Raw genomic sequence first — 21156 nt, 5'->3', positions numbered from 1 at the left:
GCAAAATTGGCGGCAGTAAGGCTCCTCAAGTGGAGCGTACCAACACTCCAAGAATTAAAGGGGAAGAATCAGAATATAAGGCACCCCCCGAAAATAAGACATAGCACAACTTTTGGAGCAAAAATTAATATAAGACAGTGTCTTATTTTCGGGGAAACACGGTATAACATTCAGGAGCTTGGTAAAAATCCTTGGGGCTGAGGATAGTCTGAAGGGAAGACCCCTTTATTGCCAATGGTGGCCAGCATAAGTGAATCTGAGGAACCCCCTGTGGGATTGCCTGATGGGCACAAGGATATATGTCTTCTTTAGGTCTATGGAGGTCATAAGTCTCCTTTCCTGATGCAACCCAGGATTATAAACAGGGATTGCATTTTGAACCTTCTGTACTTTATGTTCAAGTTGAGGTCCTTTAAATTCAAAATGGTCTGCTGAGCCCCCCAAAAAGGAACAGAACTGAATAAAAACTCCTTCTCTCCTAGTCCTTTGGGACCTTTTCTAACGCCTTGATTTCCCTCAGATGTTGAATGTCAGCCAGCATGAAGGTTCTCTTTGTGACATCTCTGGAAAGGACATTAGACAAATCGATGCAGAAGGCAGGATGTAAATTCCAGGCTGAGCCTGAGCCGCACAGTTTGTATCGCCCATACAGCTGTAGTTGTCTCTCTCCCTTGGTTGGCAAATTCCTGTAACCTGCACCCAAAGGGAATTTGTGACTGTGAATCACTTATTATGCCTGTACAGATGGTTGCTGGGTCTATAGAAGGGCTTTCTAAATTGAGGTTGATGAGCCCTGTCCTGAAAGGATGATTTGTCTTGAAGTCTGTCAGGATTGTGGGAGTACTGACACTGATAGGGTTGAGTGAAAAACCCTGAGTAAGATCCACAAAAGGATTGCCTTCTGTAGAAGGTCAAAAAGCCTGAGTCAGATCCACAAAAGGACTGCCTTCTTTGGAAGGTCTGCTCGTCTATACGAATGAGGCAAAATCTTTCTTTTGCTCTTCCCTTCCACCAAGATCCAATCCTTCCCCGCAGGGAGGCGGAACCAATTAAGATGTTCCGCCCCAGACGCCTGATGGACTCAGAGGGCTTTCAGACGGCGCTTGGGGTTATTCCAGATACACTCGTCCACAGTACGGCAGAGTCTCTTGCGGAAGCCTGGAACAAGGCTGCAGCGGAGGCTCTTGATCGGATTGCACCTTTGCGACCTCTCCGTGGCGCTAGACCCCGTAGAGCTCCATGGTTCAATGAGGAGCTCCGGGAGTTGAAACGCCAGAAGAGACGTCTAGAGAAGCGATGGAGGAGGAGTAAATCTGAATCTGATCGAACACTTGTAAGAGCTTTTATTAAGACTTACAAAGTGGCGCTCAAGGCGGCAAGATGCGCGTATCATGCCGCCTTGATTGCATCAGCGGAATCCTGCCCGGCCGCTCTGTTTAGGGTGACCTGCTCCCTTCTTAATCAGGGGGGAGTTGGGGAGCCCTTACAGAGTAGTGCCGAGGATATTAACACGTTTTTCGCTGATAAAATCACTCAGATCCGGGGGCGGACCTCGACTCCAATTGGAAAACAGAGTCGTCTGACAACGAGTCAGTCGAGTTGACTGGGCCCGTACTTGTCCACCTGTCTGGGAAGAGTTTGATCTGGTGACACCTGATGAAGTGGACAAGGTCATTGGAGCTGTGAGTTCCGCCACCTGCTTACTGGATCCGTGTCCCTCCTGGCTGGTTTCGGCAGCAGGGAGGTGACACGGAGCTAGGTCCAGGAGATTGTCAACGCTTCCTTGGGGAGGGGATCCTTTCCATCTTCCTATAAAGAGGCGCTCGTGCGCCCCCTCCTCAAGAAGCCTTCCCTGGACCCAGCCGTACTCAATAACTACCGTCCAGTCTCCAACCTTCCCTTTATGGGGAAGGTTGTTGAGAAGGTGGTGGCACTCCAGTGCCAATGGTCCTTGGAAGAAGCCGATTATCTAGGTCCCCAGCAGTCGGGTTTCAGGCCCGGTTACAGCATGGAAACTGCTTTGGTCGCGTTGATGGATGATCTCTGGCGGGCCCGGGACAGGGGTTTATCCTCTGTCCTGGTGCTTCTTGACCTCTCAGCGGCTTTCGATACCATCGACCATGGTATCCTTCTGCACCAGCTGGAGGGGTTGGGAGTGGGAGGCACTGTTCTCCAGTGGTTCTCCTCCTACCTCTCCGGTCAGTCGCAGTCGGTGTTAGTGGGGGGCCAGAGGTCGACCTCGAGGTCTCTCCCTTGTGGGGTGCCTCAGGGGTCGGTCCTCTCCCCCCTGCTATTTAATATCTACATGAAACCGCTGGGTGAGATCATTCAAGGGCATGAGGTGAGGTATCATCAGTACGCTGATGATACCCAGCTTTACATCTCCACTCCATGTCCAGTCAACGAAGCAGTGGAAGTGATGTGCCGGTGTCTGGAGGCTGTTGGGGCCTGGATGGGTGTCAACAGACTCAAACTCAACCCGGATAAGATGGAGTGGCTGTGGGTTTTGCCTCCCAAGGACAAGTCCATCTGTCCTTCCATTACCCTGGGGGGGGAATTATTGACCCCCTCGGAGAGGGTCCACAACTTGGGCGTCCTCCTCGATCCACAGCTCACATTAGAGAACCATCTTTCAGCTGTGGCGAGGGGGGCGTTTGCCCAGGTTCGCCTGGTGCACCAGTTGCGGCCCTATCTGGACCAGGACTCACTGCTCACAGTCATTCATGCCCTCATCACCTCGAGGTTCGACTACTGTAATGCTCTCTACATGGGGCTACCTTTGAAAAGTGTTCGGAAATCCAGATCGTGCAGAATGCAGCTGCGAGAGCAGTCATGGGCTTACCTAAGTATGCCCATGTTTCACCAACACTCCGCAGTCTGCATTGGTTGCTGATCAATTTCCGGTCACAATTCAAAGTGTTGGTTATGACCTTTAAAGCCCTTCATGGCACGGGACCAGAATATCTCTGAGACCGTCTGCTGCCGCACGAATCCCAGCGACCGATTAGGTCCCACAGAGTGGGCCTTCTCCGGGTCACGTCAACTGAACAATGTCGGTTGGCGGGCCCCAAGGGAAGAGCCTTCTCTGTGGCGGCCCCGACCCTCTGGAACCAACTCCCCCCGGAGATTAGAACTGCCCCTACTCTCCTTGCCTTTCGTAAGCTCCTTAAGACCCACCTTTGTCGTCAGGCATGGGGGAACTGAGACATCTCCCCCGGGCATATACAATTTATGAATGGTATGTCTGTATGTATGTTTGTTTAGAAAATGGGGTTTTTAAAATATTTTAAAACTGTAATTTAGATTTGTTGTAAATTGTTTCACTTTGTTGTGAGCCGCCCCGAGTCTGCGGAGAGGGGCGGCATACAAATCTAAATAATAAATAAATAAATAAATAAATAAGATCAGATCGAATACCTCTACAAAAAGCTGTCAATCCTTGAATGGGGTTGATGCTAGTCTCTTGAATGGGGCTGATGCTAGTCTTTGGATTCTCTGTCGGCTTGCCCCTGGCAAAGCCACAACAGATATCTGGAGGCAGTAGGTGAAGCAAAGGCCCTGGAAGCAAATTTAACAACATTGATTGTATCCACTATATATTCAGCTTTAGCTGCAACTGGACATCATCAGGAGAGCCCCTATCCTGCATTTGATGGAGCCATAAAAGAGAGATCCTGGTTAAAAAAAAAAGTGGTCTAATAGCCCAAGCAGCTGCCTGATTAGTTTGGTAAGCGGACAGCTCTGCTTTCCTGTCTTTAGTCTTAAGTCCCTCTGTAATGTCAGAAGGGAGGAGAGGTTCCCTCATCTTCAGAAAAATAGTTGAAATGAGAGAATTTGGACCTGGTAGAAGGGCCCTCTACCCGCTTCCTAGCCCTTTTGGGTTGTGAACAACCATCCATCCTGTGAGAGGTGGAAGAATCACAGAACTGCTGCTGATAGAACCCCTTCGTTCAACCATAATAGCTGCAGCTGCAATAATGATGAATCACACTTCCAGCTCACACCCACAAGGAAGGGATTTTTATCCCTGGTAGGGATCAGTAGTACTCACTGCATCTCACAACAATTAGGGGTGGTGCCAGGTCAAAACCTGAAATTTCAGAGCTGAACAAGAGCAGTCTATTGCAGCAGCAGCAGTTTTGTCACAAAACCAACAATATGGTCACTTACACCTGCAAGCACTCACTGACTCATGTCTGCATGCTGGCAATTTGGCTGCTTGCATGGAAAAAAAGGGTGGAAGATTTCTGACCAAAGTCTTAGTCATTAGCAAGGCTATTGAAGCCTAACTGCACACTGCTTCCAGCCCATCGGAACTGCAGGAAAAAATAGCCCACACAATGGCCACGTATCAGCAAGCCAATCAGCACAGTATCTCTGAAATCTGAAGCTCCAAGCAGCCAGCTGATACAGAGGCTTTTTACAGAGAGAAGCCTCGGGACTTCCGAGGTGGATTTGCTATGCTGAGGTCTATCATGCCTGCCCTCTCAGCAATGACAGCTACAAGGAAATCTCAGCGCCTCACTGGCGTGGAGGTGGCAAGCCTCACACAAACATGCCAGGCACTTTTCCAGTCAAGTTGGTAATTTTCTTCAATTTAACAATTTTTCTAATTAAATCCTAATTAAATTTAATTTTATGCAATGAACCAGTAACAATGATCAGAAGCAATTCAATCTGCATTCCTCTAGGCTGACTGAGTTGAAAAATTGGATGTCGGCTGGAGGAAGAGGCATAGCCAAAGAAATTGCTACTCAGTCCCTGGCCAATCAGATGAAATGATAACCCATGCTTGGATTCTCCAGGCAGCATACTGGAGAATATATTTAGGGTACACTAGACTCCCCAGATATGTGAATGGATAGACATCAGATTTTATTTCCTGGAGGTGTAAACTGTTGAAAATTCATTGATTAATATGATATGGCCATGTTATTATTTGATTTCAGATTAGGGAAAATGATTACACTGGGTTTGCAGTAAAAACATAAAATAGATTAGGGAAGATGATTACACTGGGTACAGTGAAAAAATATAAATAGAGTAGGGAACATTATTATATTATATTTTAATTAAGAATTGAATAATCTTCTAATAAATTGTGCTGATATGTAATGATAGAAATTAAATAGATTTAATTGATATAATTTGGTTTTCTTTCTTTCCTTGGGAATGACATGGTTATGATATCTTGTAAGATTTGGATGATAAAGTAATTAATTAATATTTAAGATTTTTTTAAAAAATTCTTTCTGAAGGGGAATTAATGTATGATAAGGGTAAAGAATTTTTAAAGAAGCATTAAATACTTTATTTGTGGTACAGTCTATTCAAGTATATTGGCTTTGCAAACTTCTCTTCCTGTCACGCAGGGCTACTGGCAATTAGCCCCCAGTGAGTTCAGAGTAAGTTTCAAACACACACAGTCAAAAAGGAATTAAACAAATTTATATAACCTTCTTGAAAACACAAGCTTCAAGAAGAGTCAAATTACTCTCACCCAAAAGTCCTTGGATACAGAAGTGTGCCAAAACAAAAGAGTAGATAACACAGCTGTAAATCCACTCAGCCACACAAGCCAAAAGTACTAAAATGTTCTTTAACCATGAAATGTCCAAAGTTCACTAAAAGTCCTTGAATATTACGAGCTCTCCACGCTCTAGCAATCTTCTTCCAAAGATATCTCTTTCCCAAATGGATAAACACCCACAGCCCATGCTTCCCAATGCCCATATTTATCACAAATTAATTAACATTATTACCCCTTGAACAGGTGTGCACACTTATCTTCTGAGACGCTTGAGCAACTGTTCCCTTCTTGCCACAAGCCTGCGCACATGGGCATTCACAAGTGGGTCCTCCTCTGATTCTAATGACTCACTAATTGGAGCACTGACTAGTGGGCTGGCTGTACCCATCTCCCTGTCTGTTTCCTCTCTCCCAATGTCTGCCCCTGATTATGAGCCAGCTTCACTGTCCTATTTCGCTGGCAACAAAACAGGTCTCTGATAAACTGAGGATTCTCATAAATCAACATCAAAATTCCCCACTGCAGGAGCTGGTCCAGAGCCAACCACAACATCTCCCTAATGACAGCTACAAGGAAATCTCAGCGCCTCACTGGGCGTGGAGGCGGCAAACCTCACACAAACATGCCAGGCACTTTTCCAGTCAAGTTTTTAATTTTCTTCAATTTAACATTTTTTCTAATTAAATCCTAATTAAATTAAATTTAATGCAATGAACCAGTAACAATGATCAGAAGCAATTCAATCTGCATTCCTCTAGGCTGACTGAGTTGAAAAATTGGAGGTCGGCTGGAGGAAGAGGCATAGCCAAAGAAATTGCTACTCAGTCCCTGGCCAATCAGATGAAATGATAACCCATGCTTGGATTCTCCAGGCAGCATACTGGAGAATATATTTAGGGTACACTAGACTCCCCAGATATGTGAATGGATAGACATCAGATTTTATTTCCTGGAGGTGTAAACTGTTGAAAATTCATTGATTAATATGATATGGCCATGTTATTATTTGATTTCAGATTAGGGAAAATGATTACACTGGGTTTGCAGTAATTTTTTTTAATTTAAAACAATTATGTACCAGGCAAATTTGTAGTATTAAGAATTTTGCAAAAAGACTTTATCAAGTCTTGGATAATAATAATAATAATAATAATAATAATAATAATTATTATTATTTATTAGATTTGTATGCCGCCCCTCTCCGAAGACTCGGGGCGGCTCACAACAATAATAAAACAATATTACAATGAAACAAATCTAATATTAAAAACATCTAAAACTCCATCATTTAAAACCATTGCAGCACACACATACCAAACATAAAATATAAAAGCCTGGGGGTGATGTCTCAATTCCCCCATGCCTGGTGATACAGGTGGGTCTTAAGTAATTTGCGAAAGACAAGGAGGGTGGGGGCAGTTCTAATCTCTGGGGGGAGTTGATTCCAGAGGGCTGGGGCTGCCACAGAGAAGGCTCTTCCCCTGGGGCCCGTCAAACGACATTGTTTAGTCAACGGGACCCGGAGAAAGCCAACTCTGTGGGACCTTATTGGCCGCTGGGATTTGTGTGGTAGAAGACGGTCCCGGATATCAAGTGATGATATATGATTTTTTTTACATTACGTCTTTAGATTTTTTTATTTTTTATTAAGTACTACTTTAGTTAATTACAGATTAAAAGTTTGATTTTTTTTCTTCATCAGTTAATTTTTTACAGACTTCTAAAGTTTTGAAAAGGCGTGAATTTTATTTCGGGCTAGAATTGAGATAAAGAGGTGTGAGAGATATCATTTTTCTCAGAACGGTACCGGCTTTCATTTGATATGTCACAAGACTATGTTTCTTTATATTTTGTTTCGGAGAAATCAAATTCAAAATTTTGATGTGCAACTGTGAAAAAACAAATGTTTTAAAATTGGGGAAAAATGCCTGTGTGTTACTTGTGTTCTTGGTTATATTTGTATAGGGATTCAACTTGGAACCCTAACCCTATTAATTAATTAATTAATTTTTTTAAAGCCTTGAATCATCTGATTTTGTTTGTGTGAGTGTCTTCTTTTTTTCTTTTCAAATTACAACTTATTGAATTCAGTGTTTATATGCAACAGTAAATAAACACAAAAAACAAATACCGTAAGTGCAAGAATAAATACATCTTAACCATAACACAACTTGCTCAGCATTTTCAACCTGAATACATTGAATAAACCAAAAGAATAAAAGGTTATCATATCCTCATGTGGGATTTTCTAAATATAGTCACATCCTAATTATATGTTAAAAACAACATTAAAAGAACCAATATTGTTTACACCTACCGGTATTTATACATGTAACAATTTTTAAAATTATATTATATATTTTATTATGTATTACATATATTATATATTATGTAAGAGTATTTTTCTCTTTTGCAAGTAGCCTTCTACAACTGTCACAAATGTTCATGCCTGCATTGATTGATGGATTTATATGAAACATCCAATCTTGTACCGGCCTAAGATTTTTTCTTGTTGTGTGTCCAGTTTTTTCAAAAAGATTGCAACAGCATATATTCTAAGATGCTGTTCCTTGAGAAGTAGCAGCCACTGCTGTGTGAGAAAAATACAGTTAATATTAAGCAATATTAACTGTATTTTTCTCACACAGCAATGGCTGCTAAGTAAGGAAGATGGGTAATAAAAATAAAGATTTACAGTACACTTGAGATATAACTGTACTACTATAAAATGAGTATTACAGCTAACGCACACATAGCTTTTTCTGCCTGTGGACAAACACTGTGGTTTTGGTAGTATTTTTCTACCACGTTTTCACTATATCTGCATTAGTTTTTTTTATTGCTAGTGAAAACGATGGGAGCTTTTTTATATAAAGAGTGGTAAATGCTGCGTTTATTGCAGTGATCAAAAAGTAGTGCAAGCAGTGATTTACTCACTGTCTACCCCATTTCTCCTCTATCATTTCCTGCTTCTAAGCTGTAACCTAATAAAATAATACAGTAATATCTAAAAATCATGAATTATTTAGTAAATATAGATTCCATGCTTTTAGACCACAGGCTGAACAGATCTGAATTCAAGATTTTCAAATTGACACTGTTTAATAGTTATATTTTTAAATATGATTCCATCGCGATCCCAACTTGAATGTTGGAACAAATGTGGCTAGGAGCACGCATTTTTGGAAATTTTTAAACAAAACTTTTTTTCGGAAATGCATTTTAAATGTTTGTGTTTGCGTTTACATGGGTACAATATTAACAAAGATACTCTTGTGACATATTTGGTGAAAGCCTGTACCATTCTGAGTAGAATGGTGTTCATTTTGTTTCTCTATCTTTTTTCTAGCCTAAGTTATGAGGAGAAATGTAAAGGCAGGCAACATCTAAATTCATAAAAACATAAGAAGAGCCATGCTGAATCAGGCCAAAGCCCATCGAGTCCAGCATTCTGTGTCACACAGTGGCCCACCAATTGTCCTTGAGGATCTTGAGCAGAAAGAGAAGGCAAGACCCTCCCTTTCCCCTGACCCCCAACAAATGGTACTCAAGGGAATCCTGCCTGCCTCAACCAACAGAGGCGGCACATGGACATCAGTTTCAATAACCGATACAAGTGGCATCCATGAATCTGTCTAATCCTGCCTTGAAGCTATCAAGGCTGACAGCTGTCACGACCACTTCTGGAAGTGAATTCCATAAACTAACGACCCTCTGGGTGAAGAAATATTTCCCTTGATTTGTCCTCATTTTCTTACCTATGAGCTTTAGGGAGTGCCCCCTTGTCCTAGTATTGTGTGATACAGAAAAGAATTTTTCTCTATCCACCTTTTCTATCCCATGCATGATTTTATACACTATGATCATGTCACCCTTAAACACCATCTTTCAAGGCTGAAGAGACCAAGGCATTGCAACCTGGTATCATAAGGAAGGTGCTCCATTTCCTTTATCATTCTTGTTGCCCTTTTTTGCACCTTTTCCAGTCCCATTATATCCTTCTTGAGGTGCGGTGACCAGAACTGTACACAGTACTCCAAGTGTGGTCTCACCATCAATTCGCACTTTTTCCGAACTACAATTTTTTCCTTCACATTTTGCATTCTTTGACACACTATTACCAAATAACAAAGTCTCAAAAGAATTAAAAATATAGAGGTAAAAATCATTGGTTCACTTGACATGGAATGACCGTGGGAGCTAAATTGCTTTGTCTACCTAAATAAGTCATAAGAGGAAATCAAGACTTTATGATTCCAGAAATTGGATAGCAGAAGGGATTAAAGATTCTAAGCATGAAAAAAAAAAAGAGAGACAGGTTTGCCTTTTGCCTTTGGTTCGCATTGCGTCAAAATGACAGAAACGATATGACAGCTGAAATGCTCCAGGAGATAAATGAAAAATGGGGACAGGAAATAGCAGCTGCAATGTTAGCAATGTTTTCTGCTTCTATGGCTAGACTATGCCTAAAAGATATTTTTAAAAATGACTGATGTGCAAAAAGAATATCTTAGAGGACCTACAGAATAAACAACTGAATGTTTCCCAGGTAAGCAAACATAACCAGGTGAAGATAATTTTAGAAACAGATTAATGGAATCTTGCAAGTCTGATAATACGAATCTCCTGCTGTTTCTTCTATGATCTGAAAAGATAAGGAGGTTTCTTTGCCCTTTGTGCACCTGAGGGTTATGCCCTCTCTTACTTAACCATTCCTTGGACAATATCCCTTGTATGCCAAGGTCATACTCACATACCATTACATTGAAATAAACCTTGTGATGCTGAAAAATTAGAACATAAAGGTGAGTGCATGCTCACATTTGCAAACCGATAGGGAAAGTAAGTCAATACCCCCTCTGGTTGCAGTACTTGGGGGTTTGGCATCATTTTTATGATCTACTGACAAGCAAGGTCAGTGAGGTAGCTTGATTCATTTAATAGCTGTGTTGTTAACTTACTAACTGCAATGGTTCATTTAATTGTGCCAAAAATATTGTAAAATGAGGCAAAATTCATTTAACTGTCTTGCTTAGCAATGGAAATTTTGGGCTCAGTTAATGATTGTAAATTGAGGGGTACCTGTAATAAAAAACCTGTAGTTGTTATAAAATTATATTATGAAATATAATAAATAAGATAAGATTGAAAATATTGGAAGATGATAATAATGACAAGGAAACTTAAACGAATTGTATAAATTAGCACAGATAGCATATCCAGATTTTATACTCAACTGAATACTTAAACCAGAAAAATATGCAATATATTCTTATATCAATCTGTAAAAATCAATAATCTTTTATTATATACTTCAAACATAATACATGATTTTTTAAAAAAATCAGCCATTCCACAAAATTTATATTCTTTGTTCTAGACAGGCATGTTCTCCTATATGTTTTCTTTCCTTTATTCATCCTTGGTTTCCCTAGGTCATTTTGAAGCAATTCTTTCTCTGGACATACACTAAGACTTTGGCATACAGTGATCCCCCGGGTATCGCGATCCCGATCATTGCAAACGGGCTAAATCGCGATTTTTCAACCCGGAAGTAAAAACACCATCTGCGCATGCGCGCCCTTTTTTTTATGGCCACGCATGCGTAGATGGCGCCGGGCAGATCAGCTGCTGGGCGGCTTCCCTGGGTCTTCCCCCTCTTGCTGGCGGGAGGGCGAGAAGCCCCCCCAGCACCCGCTCGCCCGCCGTTCGCCCGCCGTTCGCCCAGCCACCCGCCGTTCGCTCGCTGCTCGCCCGGCCACCCGGGTTCGGGGGGGTGCTGGCAAGCCCCCCATGCCGGCGGCGACGTTTTAAAACAGCCGTGCGGCTTCCCAACTGAGCCCCGAAGACAAACGTCAAAGGCGAACTTCCGCGTTTGGCTTCGGGACTCAGTTGAGAAGCCGCGCGGCTGTTTTAAAACATCGCCGCCAGCATGGGGGGCTTGCCAGCACCCCCCGGACCCCCAACCCAGGTTTGGGGGGCTGCTAGGAAGCCCCCCATGCCGGCGGCGACGTTTTAAAACAGCCGCGCGGCTTCCCAACTGAGTCCTGAAGCCAAACGCGGAAGTTCGCTTCAGGACTCAGCTGGGAAGCGGCGCGAGCGAACGGCGTGGGCGGGCGAAGGGCGGGCGCGCGGGCAGGCAGGCGGCGGACAAGCGGCGGGCGGACAAGACGAGCGGCGGGCGCGGCAGCAGCGAGGAGTTTGCGTGGGCGGCGGGGAAACCCCAATCTTCGGCTCCTCGCTGCTGCGGCGGAAGTAAAAACACCATCTGCGCATGCGCAGATGGTGTTTTTACTTCCGCACCGCTACTTCGCGAAAAACCGATCATTGCGAGGGGTCCTGGAACGGAACCCTCGCAATAATCGGGGGACCACTGTATTTCAATTATGCTAACATTTGCTCAGCTTTATACTTTTGGATCATGTGTAGACAAAAATGTTTTTGGAATGTAATTATTAGCTAATGACTGTATGTAACACTGTGGTTGGGGAAGGGTTGAAGGACTTAAGGACAAAAAATTGCATCTATTGTCACGCTGTGGATTGACAGCCTCCAAAGACTGGGATGCACCTCCTCTAACTTCAGCTACTTCTGTACCGCAACAGATACCACCAGTCCTGAATCCTCGTCTGCCACTAGCCCAACCTTCTCAGCCTTTACCCTTGCCTCTGGGTGCTGTGGCCCAACCGCAGCAGCCACAAGTAGCCACGCCGGCTACATCTACAAGGCAAGCAATCACCTCATCAATTCTGAAAGGTGAGTCCATGTTGAAGGGAAATGGGCACAGCTTTAAAGCATGGTTCTATAGGATAGGACTGCTCTTCATTCTGATGTCTATAGACTCTGGAAAATTGTTCAAGCCAAGTACTCCTGAATGGAAGGAGGCTGTTTTCAGATTTAGCAGCTACCCATTGGCCCTTAGAACTACACAGAGACTCTGTAACTTGCTCATTGAAGAAGAACAATTGCTGCACACAAGGTTTAGACCAATGTCAGCTACATACAAGCCTAGCTTGGCCAAGAGAGGTCAACAGAAAACTAGCATGCCGAGATACACACGCCAGAAGCAATCCAAGAGAGATGACACTCGTAAGTCTAGCGATTTGCAAAGTGTTCAATCTGGCGAATCTGATTCTCCCACGTATCCAACTCAACCCAAGGGAGTCCAGAAGAAAGGATCCAGAGGAAAGAGTTCCGGGACTGCTAAGCCAACTCCCAAAGACTCCAAAGGTGAGAAAAGTGTTTATGTTAGGTTAGGTTAGGTTTATTGGATTTATATGCCGCCCCTCTCCGCAAACTCGGGGCGGCTCACAACAATAATAAAAAACAGTACAGTACACAATACCAAATCCAATGCCCACCCATCCAGTTCCAATTTAAATTAATAATCTCATAAAAAACAGTATATATAAAAAACAGGCACACAGTCAATCAATCAACAAAACAACATGGGCAAGGGGGAGGTGTTTTAGTTCCCCCATGCCTGACGGCAAAGGTGGGTCTTAAGGAGTTTACAAAAGGCAGGGAGGGTGGGAGCAATCCTAATCTCAGGGGGGAGCTGGTTCCAGAGGGTTGGGGCCCCCACAGAGAAGGCTCTTCCCCTGGGTCCCGCCAGACGACATTGTTTAGTCGACGGGACCCGGACAAGGCCAACTCTGTGGGACCTAACCGGTCGCTGGGATTCGTGCGGCAGGAGGCGGTCCCGAAGATATTCTGGTCCGGTGCCATGAAGGGCTTTATAGGTCATAACCAACACTTTGAATTGTGACCGGAAACTGATCGGCAGCCAATGCAGACTGCAGAGTGTTGGAGTGATATGGGCATACTTGGAGAAGCCCATAATTGCTCTCGCAGCTGCATTCTGCACGATCTGAAGTTTCCGAACACTTTTCAAAGGTAGCCCCATGTAGAGAGCCTTACAGTAGTCGAGCCTCGAGGTGATGAGGGCATGAGTGACTGTGAGCAATGACTCCCGGTCCAAATAGGGCCGCAACTGGCGCACCAGGCGAACCTGGGCAAACGCCCCCCTCGCCACAGCTGAAAGCTGTTTTTCTAATGTGAGCTGTGGATCGAGGAGGACGCCCAAGTTGCGGACCCTCTCTGAGGGGGTCAATAATTCCCCCCCCCCAGGGTAATGGACGGACAGATAGAATTGTCCTTGGGAGGCAAAACCCACAGCCACTCCGTCTTGTCCGGGTTGAGTTTGAGTTTGTTGACACCCATCCAGGCCCCAACAGCCTCCAGGCACCGGCACATCACTTCCACTGCTTCGTTGACTGGACATGGGGTGGAGATGTACAACTGGGTATCATCGGCATATTGATGATACCTCACCCCATGCCCTTGGATGATCTCACCCAGCGGTTTCATGTAGATATTAAATAGCAGGGGGGAGAGGACTGACCCCTGAGGCACCCCACAAGGGAGAAACCTCAGGGTCGACCTCTGACCCCCCACTAACACCGACTGCGACCGACCGGAGAGGTAGGGGGAGAACCACTGAAGAACAGTGCCTCCCACTCCCAACCCCTCCAGCCGGCGCAGAAGGATACCATGGTCGATGGTATCGAAAGCCGCTGAGAGGTCAAGGAGCACCAGGACAGAGGACAAGCCCCTGTCCCGGGCCCGCCAGAGATCATCCATCAATGCGACCAAAGCAGTTTCCGTGCTGTAGCCGGGCCTGAATCCAGACTGCTGAGGACCTAGATAATCGGCTTCATCCAAGGACCGCTGGAGTTGAAGTGCCACCACCTTCTCGACAACCTTCCCCATGAAGGGAAGGTTGGAGACTGGACGGTAGTTATTAAGCACGGCTGGGTCCAGGGAAGGCTTCTTGAGGAGGGGGCGCACAACCGCCTCCTTATAAAGTGGCGGAAAGGACCCCCCCCGAAGGAGGCGTTGACAATCTCCTGGACCCAGCTCCGTGTCACCCCTCGACTGGCCAAAACCAGCCAAGAGGGACACGGATCCAGTAAACAGGTGGCGGAACTCACAGCTCCAATGGCCTTGTCCACTTCATCAGGTGTCACCAAGTCAAACTCCTCCCAGACAGATGGACAAAGACGTTTAGCCCCAGTCACCTCGACTGACTCATTGTCAGTCGACTCTGTTTCACAATTGGAGTCGAGGTCCGCTCGGATCCGGGCGATTTTATCAGCGAAAAACGTGTTAAAATCCTCGGCACTACTCTGCAAGGGCTCCCCAACTCCCCTCTGATTAAGAAGGGAGCGGGTTACCCTAAACAGAGTGGCCGGGCGGGATTCCGCTGATGCAATCAAGGCGGCATGATACGCGCATCTTGCCGCCTTGAGCGCCACTTTGTAAGTCTTAATATGAGCTCTTACAAGTGTTCGATCGGATTCGGACTTACTCTTCCTCCATCGCTTCTCCAGACGTCTCTTCTGGCGCTTCAACACCCGGAGCTCCTCGTTGAACCATGGAGCTCTACGGGGTCTAGTGCCGCGGAGAGGTCGCAACGGTGCAATCCGGTCAAGAGCCTCCCCTGCAGCCTTGTTCCAGGCCTCAGCAAGAGACTCTGCCGAACTGTGGACAAGTGTATCTGGAATAACCCCAAGCGCCATCTGGAAGCCTTCTGGATCCATCCGGCGTCTGGGGCGGAACCTCCTAATTGGTTCCGCCTCCCTGCGGGGAAGGATTGGAGCCAGGAAGTTAAGCCGCAGTAGGAAATGATCTGACCATGACAAAGGCAACACTTCTAAGCCCCTTAATCTCAGATCATTACTCAGTTGCTCAGAGAGGAATATCATATCGGGTGCGTGCCCACCCTCGTGAGTCAGACCCTGAACTACTTGAGTCAGGTCCATGGTTGTCATGGTGGCCATGAACTCCTGTGCCAGTCCAGAGGAACCGCCGAGCGACAGCAGATTGAAGTCCCCCAGGACGATAAGTCCGGGGAACTCCACCGCCAGCCCGGCCACCTCCTCGAGCAGCACAGGCAGGGCTGTTGACACGCAGCTGGGAGGCAGGTACATGAGTAACAAGCCCACCTGAACCCCTAAGTCCAACTTCACCAGGACGGACTCGCAACCCGCAACCTCTGGAGCAATGAGCCTACGCAGGCCAAGACTCTCCCTGACTATAATAGCCACTCCTCCCCCCCTTCCCTGGGGTCGAGGTTGGTGCCATACCCGAAACCCAGCTGGGCAAATTTCAGAGAGAGGAACTCCTCCCTCCGGGCCCAGCCAGGTTTCGGTCACACAAGCCAGGTCGGCCTCCTCATCCAGGATCAGATCCCAGATGAGGAGAGCTTTATTTACCACCGACCTGGCATTGAGTAGCAACAACTTGAGCCCAGGGCCAGAATTACACTCATCACCAGTGCTTTGAGTTAAGCTCATGGAGCCTGAAGAAGGGATCGCTACTAAGCAGCGATTCCTCCTTCCCCTGGAATGGCTAGCTCCATGGCTTCCGCCATACCTGCCTCTCCCCAGCAAGACCGGGATATTTTGACCCTCTGCCACCCCAGAGATAAGTGTCCCCTCCCCTCCTGCCCCTCCAGCGTCAGGTGTGCCAAAAATTCCATTCATGTCATATTCATTCATTCCATACATATTATAATCCCTCCCACCCACTCCATTCCATCTATCACCCCCTCCCATTCATTTTCATTCACAGTACTCCATTCATTCCAATAATTACTAAAATAGTCCCATTCATTCACGTCATCACTACCATCCTCCCATCCACTTAAAAATCCCCACAATAATTTAATTAAAAAGAGTTAATATAAAACTAATAGTTCATATTATTAAAATATTAATTATTAAAAATATAGATAAATATAAGTAATAAAAATAAAAATATAGGTAGAAGATATTTCAATTGGTCAGTTAATTAATCAATTATGTTAACACTCTCCTCCTCAAAACTGTTCCTGACAAGAGTCCACTCTACGACATACGTCAATTATGGACTTTAGACAGCGGAGCAGTGGTGCACATCGCATACCAGAAGGGATTCTTCACTGAACTCCACCAGACAGATGTCAAAGAGGTGTTTGGAGTTGCAGAATACCTCTGCAAAGTGGAAGGAGAAGGAAAAGTCTACGTCAAAGAACTGGACTGCCACATCTCGCATGTTTTCTACGTTCCAAGTGCCAAGAACAACATTCTCAGCGTGTATCGCCTGAATGAAGAATTAGGAACTGTAGTAACCCATGAACTTTCACAATCTTACATTATGAGGGATGGCAAAATCCTTGCCACTGGTATTCCTATTAGAGGAGTTTATTACTTAAAACCTAAACCTACACCTAAGGATGATGTAAGTATAAAACTTCCAAAGGGCGAAAGCACAGGTCCAGAGAGAAAACCTGGTGCAACCATAGATTTAGAGGCTCCTAAAGCCAATGAAGTCTCCGAGGTTCCTAATGTTGTTGCAAATGTTAAACCTGTATTAACAAACAAATCTTTTCATTCCAGGTGTGTTCACAGATGGCACCGTCGCTTGGGGCATGCTTCTTTCCCTGTTTTAGCAAAGATGCCTGAGTTTGTTGATGGTTTCAAAGTTGATGGTGCTTGCAAAGTTCATCTAGATTGTAAAGTGTGTAACACAGCAAAATCTAAGACAGCTCCAATACCTAAGTTTGCTCTTAGATTGTCATCACGCATTTTTGAATTGGTCCACACCGACGTTGTCGGTCTATTTCGGCCTACTAAAGGTAACTGTAAGTATTTCTTAACTGTTGTTGACAGTTACTCACGTTATAGTTTTGTCTTTCTGATGAAACAGAAATCTGAGGCGTTTCAGGTCTTTAGAGACTTTGCTGCAGAGGTACTTACCCAATAGATGTCTGGATCAAGCGCATTCAAAGTGACCGTGGTGGAGAATTTACGTCCCAACAGTTCCTTGGATGGATGAAAAGGAATGGAATACGTCAACAGACCTCTCCTCCTCACTCTCCTGCCCATAATGGTGTGTCTGAAAGACGGAACGGAGTTCTGCAGACAATGTTTCGTTGTCTTCTTGAGGATGCAGGAATGGACTTTTCATATTGGGGCGAAGCATTAAGGTATGCTAATTACATTGTTAACAGAACATGGAGTAGCGCAATACAAGAGACTCCTTATTACTTGCTTCATGGTAAGAAGCCTGATGTTCAAAACATCTACATTTTTGGTTGTTATGCCACTGTTAACATTCCACTTGACCAAAGAAGAAAAGGAGGTCCTGTGTCAGAAAGAATGAGATTCATCGGCTTTGATGAAAGCTCTAAGTACTACAAATTTGCTGACACTTACCATAGAGCTGTTATTTCTAATTCAGCCAAATTTGAGGAAGACACTAATTGGTCCAGTATACATAGTAATGATACTTCAGTTTATTTTCCTAAGGATGATGGTATGGCGGAACCTGATTCTCAGGCAGCTGTCCAGATGACCCTGATGTTCCAGATGATGAACAGTCTTCGACAGTCGCAGAGGAGACCTCTGACGATGAACTTGGAGATGGAGATGATGATGAACAATGGACCAAGGTTCCAAGGCATTCAAAGAGAACCACCAAGGGAACTCCTCCAAAGAGATTTGCACAGCAAGTATCTCAATCTCCTTTTTCTTTCTTATGTAACAATCTTACACTTCCACCTGAACATTTTCACCAGATTAAATTTTTGCCTGAATCTGAACAAGAGAAATGGTATAAGGCTATGGAACGTGAACTGGACTGTTTAAAGAAACTTAAGGTGTTCCAAAAGGTGGAGCCTCCAACAGACAAGAAAGTCATTGGCACACGCTGGGTGTATAAAGTCAAACAAAAACCTAATGAAGGAAAGCTGTACAAAGCTAGACTCGTAGCTCAAGGATTCTCTCAAATTTATCCAGATGACTACACTGACACATTTTCACCCACAGTCAGAAATGAGAGTGTCAAGATTGCCCTGATCACTGCTACTGCTTTGAATCTAGAGGTTTTTCAGTTCGATGTAGAGACTGCCTATTTGAACGCTGATCTGAATGAAGAGATCTACGTCAAGAGTGCTCCCGGGTTCCAGGACCGAGAAGGTGATGTCTGGTGCCTGCACAAGTCTCTCTATGGCCTGAAACAGAGCACCCTCATGTGGTATCGCCACTTAATTCAAAAGCTAAATTCAATGGGCTTTATTAAGTCCGTCTCAGATGAATGCGTGTTCACAAAAGGGCAAGGTAAGACTTATGAAATTGTTCTTGTTTATGTTGATGATATTGTTTACATTGGTCCCAATGAACGCATGAGTAAAACTTTTGCTAAGGGTCTTTTTTACCTTAAAAAGCCTAGGACATATTAATGATTATCTAGGTGTTCAGATTGAAAAAACTGAGAAGGGGTTCTCTCTTTCACAAGAAAGTAAGGTTGACCAGCTTTTGCAAAATTGTAACATGTCTGATGCGAACACTTGTCGTTCCCCTATGCAGACTGATTTTTACAGGTTAGCCCGAGAAGAACATCCTGAGTTTGAGGACCAAACGCTGTATCGTTCAGTGATTGGATCGCTACTATACATCAGCAGTTGGACAAGACCTGACATTTCACTGAGTGTGAATCTACTGTCCAGATACGTTGGCAAGGCAACCACGTTCCACTGGTCTTGCATAAAGAGACTGTTGAGATACATGAAGCTTACAAAGGACATGAAGTTGTTCCTTGAGCCGAAACATGATAAGTACCCTGAAGTTATTTGTTATGCAGATGCTGACTGGGGAGGTGATGTAGAAACACGAAAAAGTACTTCTGGTTACATACTGTTTTTAAATGGTTGTCCTATCTTTTGGAAAGTTAGGAAGCAGAAGTTTATTTCTTGCTCTTCAACTGAGGCTGAATATGCATGTGTTTCTGATTGTTGTAATGCATTAACCTATGTTTCTGCTCTCATTGATAGTATTTGGGAATGTCCAAAGAAACCAATTGTTATCATGGAAGATAATGTTTCAGTCACATATATTGCTGAAGCTGAATGTGTTGGAGCTCGTTCACGGCACATTGACATCCGGTATAGAAATACCAGAGTGTGTGTGAAAGCAGGATTCGTGAAAATCCAGTATGTACCTACTACCGACCAGATCGCTGACTTGCTGAATAAGCCGTTGCCAGCTGATCAACATGAATACCTCTCCAACAAAATGTGCCTTAAGTGAATTGATGTCTTGATGTCCCTTATGTCTCCGATGACTGCCAAAGAAGGGGTGTCACGCTGTGGATTGACAGCCTCCAAAGACTTTAAGAAACATCCTCTAGTTAGATAGTTAACTCTGTTTATTAATGTAGCTCCTCCCTCTCTATGATGTAACACTGCTTTTCTCACTTCCTCCTCCTTGCAGGAAGAGAAGCTATTAGCAGCCATTCTGGTCTTTGTCTTTTAGAGATGTAAGACGCACTTTCAGCCGCTCCAGGCTAAACTTATTTTTTCTACTTTTTCTAATAAATGTTTGATTCATTTTAATATGGATACTTGTGCTTTAATGTCCATCGACCTCCGGAAAGCCTTACTTCAGTTTTAACAGGCTGAGTGCTCTGCCGGTAAGTTTTTCTTTCCGACATCTATTACCTACCATTTTTGCAGATGGGGCAACACTGATCAGGTTCATATACAGGGTCCACACAGTCAGTTTGAGGACAAGCAGACACCGTGCACATTACTTCACCATTGGCTTCACATCGACATTTCTCACAAGATGAAACCTAAAAATAAATCAAAGTGTATTAAGGTTAAGGAGCTGAAAATTCTTCATTTAATTCTCAAACTTTTATTCCCTGCTAGATCTTTGAGGTCCACCAAACTGAGATTGCCTGCGTAGACTCGTTGCTTCTGAGATTGCGGGTTGTGAGTCCCTCCTTGTGAAGTTAGACTTAGGGGTTCAGGTGGGTTTGTTGCTCACATACCTGCCTCCCAGCTGCATGTCAACAGCCCTGCCTGTGCTGCTCGAGGAGGTGGCTGGGTTGGCGGCGGAGTTCCCCGGACTCATTGTCCTGGGGGACTTCAATCTGCCGTCACTCGGTGGTTCCTTCGGGTTAGCACAAGTGTTCAGTCGGATTCGGAGTTCATGGCCACCATGACAACCATGGACCTGACTCAAGTAGTTCAGGGTCCGAGTCACAAAGGGGGACACGCACCCGACATGGTATTCCTCTCGGAGCAATTGAGTAATGATCTGAGACTAAGGGGCTTAGAAGTGTTGCCTTTGTCATGGTCAGACCATTTTCTACTGTGGCTTGACTTCCTGGCTCCAATTCCCCCCCCCCCCGCAGGGAGGCGGAACCAACTAGGTGGTTCCGCCCCAGACGCCTGATGGACCCAGAGGGCTTTCAGAGGGCGTTTGGGGTTTTACCAGATTCACTCGTCCACAGCTCGGCAGAGTCTCTTGCTGTGGCCTGGCAGAGTCTCTTGCTGTGGCCTGGAATAGGGCTGCGATGGAGGCTATTGACCGAATTGCACCGTTGTGACCTCTCTATGGCACTAGACCCCGGAGAGCTCCTTGGTTTACCGAGGAGCTCCGGGAGTAGAAACGCCAGAAGAGACATCTAGAGAAACGATGGAGGAAGAGTAAATCCGAATCCAACTGAACACTTGTAAGAGCTCACATGAAGACTTACAAAGTGGCGCTCAAGGCAGCAAGATGCGTGTATCATGC

General features: G+C 44.9%; 1 protein-coding gene across 2 annotated transcripts in view; it reads right to left on the bottom strand.

Moving 5' to 3' along the window:
* Window positions 1-21156, bottom strand: part of VWC2 (von Willebrand factor C domain containing 2) — a 167770-nt gene that overhangs the window by 24897 nt on the left and 121717 nt on the right. For both annotated transcript variants that reach the window (XM_070729909.1, XM_070729908.1), the window contains exon 3: window positions 20077-20206. In XM_070729909.1, coding sequence (XP_070586010.1) covers window positions 20077-20206 — 130 coding nt within the window. The remainder of the gene's footprint in view (window positions 1-20076; window positions 20207-21156) is intronic.

This window comes from Erythrolamprus reginae, chromosome Z, assembly GCF_031021105.1.
Source record: "Erythrolamprus reginae isolate rEryReg1 chromosome Z, rEryReg1.hap1, whole genome shotgun sequence".
Classification (NCBI taxonomy): Eukaryota; Metazoa; Chordata; class Lepidosauria; order Squamata; family Dipsadidae; genus Erythrolamprus; species Erythrolamprus reginae.
Note: the sequence above shows the minus strand (reverse complement) of the source record. Positions and strands in the feature narration are given on the sequence as shown.